At 37.8% G+C, this 8,234-nt stretch overlaps 1 protein-coding gene across 1 annotated transcript; it reads right to left on the reverse strand.

Moving 5' to 3' along the window:
* Nucleotides 1-1,719: 1,719 nt before the first annotated feature.
* Nucleotides 1,720-7,153, reverse strand: LOC143854750 (uncharacterized). The gene is made up of 7 exons (XM_077364857.1): nucleotides 6,698-7,153; nucleotides 5,454-5,513; nucleotides 4,979-5,227; nucleotides 4,491-4,567; nucleotides 3,697-3,773; nucleotides 3,418-3,550; nucleotides 1,720-2,870 (listed from the first exon to the last, which is right to left on the reverse strand). The coding sequence occupies exons 1-7, from the start codon at nucleotides 7,095-7,097 to the stop codon at nucleotides 2,715-2,717; spliced, it is 1,152 nt and encodes a 383-aa protein (XP_077220972.1). The 5' UTR covers nucleotides 7,098-7,153; the 3' UTR covers nucleotides 1,720-2,714.
* Between the last annotated feature and the right edge of the window lie 1,081 nt (nucleotides 7,154-8,234).

Consider the following 8,234-nt stretch of genomic DNA (forward strand, 5'->3'; position numbering starts at 1 on the left):
GGCTATATCGGAATTCGATTACAGTATACACTATCCGAATTCGGATTCGACGGATATTTAATATCTATTACCGAATTCGTATCCGTCGGATATTGTTCGAATTTGGATATTATCCGTATCCGTTTATCCGGTAAATTTGAACATTTTATTGCAGCACTTTATCTTTTTTCTCCTACTTACTCGAATGAATTTTCCAAACCCTAAAACTAGACCTCTACATTCTCTTCACAAAATTAACTCTCAAACCCTAAAATATATGAGATCATCTTCTTCCTTTTAAAACAATGGCAGAGAGAGAGAGAGAGAGAGAGAGAGAGAGGGAAGCGATGGGGATGGGGATGGATGATAGTGTTGGTAGTGGCCTTTGGGTTTTTCTTTTTTTTTGTATATGATGGAATGGGTTTGGGTTATTTTGATGGAATGGGTTTGGGCTATTTTTGTTTTTATTTTATTTTTTCTAAAAAGAATATTCACTTTTCTTATAGAAACAAAAGATAGTGTGTCATTACTAAAAATAAATATTAATGATATTATTAATAATAAATAAAAATGATTTACTTCTCGGATTCGGATGTTAAACGGATCGGATATACCATTTGTCAGATTCGCATCCGCTAAAAGCCGGATATCTCATAAACGGATTCGGATAATATCCGCTTGAAACGGATTCGGATAATATTCGCTTTAAACGGATTCGGATGCTGACGGTAATCGAATTTCCGAATATCCATTTACACCAGTTTTAAGGAGAAATTCATCAGTAAATTTGTATAGACGCTCTGTTTGGATGTTTCTCACGAAAGGATGGGTGGGCTTAATGAGTTTTTAGGAAAAACACACAATAATGGAAATGGCCGATTCTCAACTGATTTCATTCCCATATTAGGATTTTGTATAAATCTTCGGTTCTGTTTGTATATTTTTCACCAAAGGTTTGTCGGCTTGGTGGATTTTTATGGAAATCCCATGATATAAAAAAATATCAAAATCCTTGGTTCTTCTTCTAGTTTCTCAAGCTGAAAAAACGTACTGTATGATCCTAAGCAAGTGCCATGAACTTGGTGTAGGAAGATTAGTTAATGCATACTATTTTTGAGTTTTTCATCCCTCATGTGAATTTTTTATGTGATTTTACTGGGAACTAATCACTAAAACATAAAATAACCACTAAGGGCATGCTTGGCAATCATGAAAAAAATTCATGGGATATTTGTTTACAGTGCAAGAAATTTAACAAGGCAAAGAGCCGGGAGAGAGATTTGAGGATTGATGAGTGAGGAGACAATGGATCGGATTGGAAAACAAGGAAAACAAAAATCCTACTTTGAACAGGGATGTTTTTTCTTCTTTACCAATCCCATCAAATAGTCTCCTCAATTAGGGCCCGCCATGCCCTTAAGACACATTCTAATCTCAAAAATCACTATGGCCACCATTGCTCATGCACCATGGTTCTGCATTTCCACCACTCTTCTCAAGTGGTTTTTTTTTTTTTTTTTTCGGTGTGTGTGTGTGTGGTCTGAATGATTGGGAGTCCGGCAAACAGAGTTCTCAATTTGGGTTGTAGTAATTCAATCAGACAAATGAGCTCCAATATTTGGATCTTGTATCTAGCCAGCTGGGTCAGACACACATTCTTGAAACATCACCCCCAAAATATTAAGCCCTGTTCAATTTACAATTTAGAAGGTTTTCAACAATAAAATCCTGCCCATAATGGAGAGAAAAATTCAGACTCACTTTATTAAAGTGTCTTACATAGCATGATGACTCCAATAATGTCCACAATCCAACCACATGGGTACACCATTGAAAGCTATAAGCCATGAGTTCCCCACTAAATCAGGGAAACACATCCCAAATTGGGAAGATCCCCTTGGACTCGATCTACACTATCACAAATATCTTCTATTTTCTGAATACTGAAGTCTTAACAGTCAAAATCCCTTCTCTACAACGGAGGAACTGGCAAACAGGTATAACTACCAATTGCCCATCCCTAAAAGCTGTCCTCCATCCGAGCACACCCAATAAGAAAGCATTCTAAGTCAGGAAAATTGTCGAAGACTAATGCGGATCACTGAGATAATGGTTTTATCAGTATGTATCCTATCATATCCCAGCATTAACCACTAAAAAGTTTCAGTTGCTTTTTTATGTAATAAACCAACAAACTCAATCTTGTGCTCTCGAATTCTCAGTGCCAGACCAAAATCAGGACTTGTGCCGGTATGTTCCCACAGTTGACCAATAATTTTGCCATCATTTATAAGATGAAGCACCCACCAATACGATATCTTCATAGTTCCAAGGAAAATACTGTAAGCTCATCATCTCAGAAAGTCTTTGAATGAGTTGAAAGCCTGAATTCCAGTTGGTAATAAAAATCATGATGCAAATGTTCACAAGCTCTTGTTGACAATCATTTCCGACGACGAAAACCAAACTTCCCTCGGAAGACCCGCGAAGCCCTCCTAGATATTTAGCTGGCTGTGTAGCTCAGACAAAGTTATGGCAGTGATCAATCTGACTTGATTTCTTTCTCCAAAAATATTTCAAGTCTTTGGACCCAAATATGTAATCCAGCATTTTAGTTCCCAGATCTTTGAACTCATTGCCCTCTCAATGATCGCACACCAAAGCCTCTTGTAAATCCATAGTTTACTTATGTTGAAGATGAGAGAACCTTACTGTACCAGGATCCTACTCTCAATTCATGAATTAAAAGACATTGCTTCTTCAATCCTCCTAATGACTACACTAAGACTGTTGCCGCCTTCTAGGGCTTTAACAGCAGCTCTGTGAGCATGTTTGTGCCACTTTAAAAGATTATACGACTGCAGAACAGACCAACGTGCCTGATTGGACATCTGATACATAAGAAAATGATATAGGAGTTTAGTTACTGCTGGTTATTTTTAATCAAAACCTATGTCACAAATATCATTCTCAAGAATTTCTCAGCAAAGCAAAATATTGGGATAGATTAAATTTTTTTATTTTTTTCGGGTTTGTATCAGGGAAAAACAATAAAATAAAATAATTCAATAAACATATAAATATATAAATTTTAAGAAAAAATATAAGATAAAAATATAGGAAAATAATGGGGATAATATCATGATAGTCGCGATATTTTATGATACCACTCAACTCCACTCAACTAAGCCTTTGTCCCAAACTAGTTGGGGTCGGCTAATGAATCCTTTAGAAAATTTTCATGAAGAAGGTGAAAGGATCCACCAGGCTCAAAATATTTTATGATAAAAATAAAAATATTGCTATATTTTTAAAATCTCGGGATTATTTTGGGATCTTGTCTCTCTATCAAAATGTCGCAATAAAAACACGATATTTTGAAAATATCGGAGTTATTTGTGACATAGATCAAAACATGACTAATAATTGAATGCAGACCTGTGCTATAGACAACGGAGGTTGTAAAAGAAGAGAGATGCCTCTAAATAGATTCTCGTCATTTTCTCCACCCTCTGCCTCTCCGTACACGAGAGCTTCAGCTGCAATTCCCGCAAAGAGTACCATGCAGTACCTGGGCATTTGGTTGAGCTCAGGCATCAATCAGCAATGGTTTGATGACAAATTTATTTGCTAACATTGATATAACAACAAACTCAATGCCAAATGATTGGTGAGAGCTATTATTTGTTTCCTATAACAAGTACTTCCTAAGCTAACCTGTCAAAAGTAGCACCAGAAAGGCGTCCCTCAGCAAGCTCATTTTCCAACTTTTCATCCCAAAATTGAGTTCCTGCCTGCAGGAAACACATTGAAATTAAAAGCATGGTATCATGGCTCATATTAATTAGAATAAAGCACTAGTAAGCCAAACAGTTGGATCACAGTAGATACAAAATTGCAGTGGCATGTCCATTAGATGTAAATGGACACAATAAAACAAAAGAGGAAATCAACGTGGAAAGATGGAATTCAAGTCCGGCAACAAGAAGTAGTAGAATGGACATGTACGTTGGATTTCATGGTCTACCATTAGACTGCATCACTTCTATCCCCAAAAAGTAAAACATGCTCCCCGAATTCTTTACATAAAAGCTCATCTCTTAGTTGCTTACTAAGATCAATTTGACTAACTACTGGATCCTCATCTGCCATTATCAAGATATCATCAATCTAAAATAAATAAAGGGCGGCCCAGTGCACGAGGCTCCCGCCATTGCGGGATCTGGGGAGGGCTAGATGTATGCAGCCTTACCCCTGCTTTGCAGAGAGGCTGTTTCCGTGAATCGAACCCGTGACCACGAGGTCACAATGGAGCAACCTTACCGTTGCGCCAAGGCTTGCCCTCTAATCTAAAATAAATAAAGGAACAAATAAAATTAAACCTTATAAATAAAGTTGTGAAATGATATGATCAAATCTATTTGAAATGCTGAGAGACTACCATGCAATTACTAGAAGGAAACATTTCATGGAGGCATGCAAAAGAAGCATGTGCAAGATAATTGAAGTACCTGCCCTTGGATGCCCATTTGCATTGCTACAATTGGGTCTAAAATCACCCCACGACTTGGACAACCCATGAGGTATGCTGCAAATTCATGCAAGACAGAGAGAACGAATTATTTTGTGTACGAGAGAGAGAGAGAGAGAGAGAGAGAGAGAGAGAGAGAGCAGGACAAATTATTTCAAATTAACTACACGCCACCTAATGATCAAAATCAAGTATTTCTGCACAGGATGTGAGAACAGAAAGTTCATAGGATGCGAGAAGTGAGAACAGAAAGTATATATCATCTAGAATTCAAACAAATAGATTTAGTTACTGAGTCGACAACAGGAGTAATGCTCCTAAGAAACATAGCAGAGAAGTTTGAATAGAAATATCTGAAACAAGAAGCTTGAATTGCATTTCAAGTATCCCGTTTTCTTCTATAAAATGAGAAAAGATTGAACAGAGATCTGTGGACAATAACCCATTTTAATCCCAAACAGAAATTACCAGTAAGAAGATGGCCAGCTTCATGAACAAGAACACGCCGCCTATAAGGAGGCCAAAAACATAAGATTTGGGCAAGACAGCAACCACCAAGGAAAATTGAGTCTAGCCATGCAAGCCCCAATATGGCTGCTAGGTTAGGCCTGATGTCAATTCCTTGAGAGAGCATAAAGGATACTCCACCAAGAAAACCAACTAGAATGGTACTAGAGCTTCCAGAAAGACCCCACTTCTTCGGTGAAAGCTTAGAAGCTGAAAAAAAAAAAAAAAAATCAAATTATAAACAGAAAATTATGCTCCAGCAGTGCATAATGGACACATAGTTTCGACTTCAAGGATTAGTGTGTGTGTGTGTGCGTGTGTGTGTGTGTGTGTGTGTGTGTAAGGAAAAAACACAGGAGTAACAGAGGCATTTCAAGTGTTGACATTAAAGTCCTTGGGCTTTTTATAATTTGGGAGATAACTTGAGAAACTTTACCTTCCAAACCAGTTGAAGACTTCAAAACAGTTGGTGTCACATCTCTTGGCCCCTCTAAAACTGAGAAAAAAACAAAGGAAAAGAGAAAAGAGAGAATTAGAGACATAAACCCCAAAAGAGTGTTGATAGGTTTACCAAGCTATACCTGCTTGATGGGTTTCCCTAAGGCTTTAGAGACCAATAATTTAATATTACGTTGTTTCGCAACAAGGTTGTTCTCATAAAGTTGTGGCCAAACCAATTGCTTCTGGCATTGTTCTAGGTTTGGAAATGGGCAGATCGTGTCTAAATCATGGTTTTAAATTTCCCCAAAAGAGGCGAAATGTTTTATTTCCAACCCCACCATTTACCAATTGATTCTGGCATTGTTCTAGGTTTGGAAATGGACAGATTGTGTCTAAATCACGGTTTTAAATTTCCCCGAAACAGCCGAAATGTTCTATTTCCATCCCCACCAAAACGAAATCTACATGATTTCCTTCTACGTCATTATTTCCCTGAAATTTCGACTGAAATGGTCAGAATGACAAAAAAATGGAAAAAATGATATGATTTGCATTTCATTTCATTTCATTAATGTAGAGAAGGATATTTGGTAGGCAACATCATTGAAATGCACAACAAAGTAATTGTATCTCATGCATGGGATATTAGATCGGCATTGGACCGATAATGCCTCATAACTCTATGCGGTATCGACATAGATTTGGGGTCCTTAGAGGAAAATTGGTCATTGCACTTTCTCATACTTCATTACATTGTACTTATTTATTGACTATACTGTTCCGGACATGTGTGACAATGCATGTCACTAGGTATTCGATGAGATTAAGCCATTACGGGTGGCTTTCTCCTTTATGTCCCTTATGGGATGGTTTCTAAGTATGTATTTGTGCTTATTCTAGCATTTCCTAAAGTTTCAAAGTAAAATTTCATCATTTGCACATGTTTCCATACATTTCAAAACCGAAATTGAAAACCTTTTTCAAATTTCTGTCTTGCCCAACTTACAAAGCAACCAATAAAAATGCATCAATAAATCTACTTGTGTGATCAGCTCGCCCCTCGAAATCCCATTCACATTATCATTCAAGGATTATTAGAAATCAAGAATTCTGTAACTGCTAATGGATTCATCAAGGATAAATAAAGAACAGGGCCTGGGAAGATCAATCACGTTGCAAACTGATTAGGGTTTGCAACAATAAATAAGAAAAAAAAAACACAGAATTATATAAATTCACCTATATTCTTGCATTTTCCAAAATTGGGAAGGAAACCCTTGTCCTGAAGAAATCCAAAAGTGCTTCCCACGAGCTTCATATCATCCGCATTCAAGCAAGCATCGAGCACTTCCCAATCCCTCTCTGGTCTCAATAAGACAAAATCATCAATCGAAGAGAGTGAGGAAGAAGAAGAAGAAGAGGGTTGAAGGGGAAGGGTTTCTATTGATTTTAAGAAGCGAAGAGCTCGAGCTAGGTCTTTCTCTTTTACTGCTTCTTCGTATTCTAGCCATCCTTTCAAAGCTCTGATTATGGGTTTTTTTGGGTTTAAAGAGTATGAGTGAGAAAATGGAAAGGGTAAGGGTTTAAGAAGAGAGAATTTGTGAGGGAGAAAGAATTGGGGAGAGATGGAGAGAGCCATGGAAATTTTTTTTCTTGATGGGAAGGAATTGTTATCTTAAAGTTCTTAACAAATGGAGGTATATTGGGAGAGGTTTGTTTATTTTGGGAAGTGATATATTTGTCCCTTTTTGTTCCCAATGACACCTCCCTCTAGTGTATTTATGATTGCTTTTTTTACAGTGAAGGGGTGGCTCAGGGAAGAAAAAGGGGATAATATATCATTTCCTCTCCTATTTGATGATGTTTTAGAATCTAATGGACAGATGTGGAACTCTCACAGTGTCTCATCTCATGATATCGTCCCCCTGTAAGGCTGTAATAAAAGGATAAGATTTAGTAAAGACTACTGGTATTAGCACTAATATGTTTTGATGATTGCACTAGCTCACCTTGTCTTTTAGCAATTGCTCTATTGATAACCAGGGCGCAAGTCGCGTCGGGTTGGATAGAGTTGAGGCCAACCCTGGCACAACCCGATATAACATTCCCTCAACCCTACCCGACCCGACCGGACCTGAGTCTTGGGTACAGGATGGTCAACCCGATAGTTGGATTAGGGGAAAGAAAATTGTGGACAGATAATGTTTCCCATTTAAAAATAGGGAAATGTTATCAGCACTACTGTATTTTGATGAAGGTACTCCTCACTTTATTAAAAGTACGGTAAGGCCGGAACCACAGGATGATCCAAACCGTCCATAGCTTGATCCTAACCCTCGGATCTGAACGTTAGAGGGTTGATCCTAACCCTCTATAGATTGGAGGGTTAGGATCAACCTATGAAAATAATTTTTGGGACACAACATAGACTGTGGCCCATCTAATGGACGGTTTGGATCATCCTATGGTGCAGGCCATGTCGTACTTTTAATAAAGTGAGGAGTGCCGTCATCAAAATACAGTAGTGCTGATAACATTTCCCTAAAAATATTTCATGGAAGACGAAATTAAAAGATCTATTAATAAGAATTTTTTTTCTATTTTGGGGAAAATAAACTCTACCTAAAATGAGTGTTGGGCCTCTAGTAGTGGTCGAGCCTACCTTAATGACTCCACCGGCTCCATCAGCAGAACCGACATCAATACTAGTGGTTGAGCCAACCTGAGCCAGCTAGAATGGTCCTACTAACCTTAGCCATCCGACCTTAGGCAGCCA

Source organism: Tasmannia lanceolata, unplaced genomic scaffold (assembly GCF_043159265.1).
Source record: "Tasmannia lanceolata isolate RefF3 unplaced genomic scaffold, GAP_Taslan_0.1 ptg000020l, whole genome shotgun sequence".
Lineage (NCBI taxonomy): Eukaryota > Viridiplantae > Streptophyta > Magnoliopsida > Canellales > Winteraceae > Tasmannia > Tasmannia lanceolata.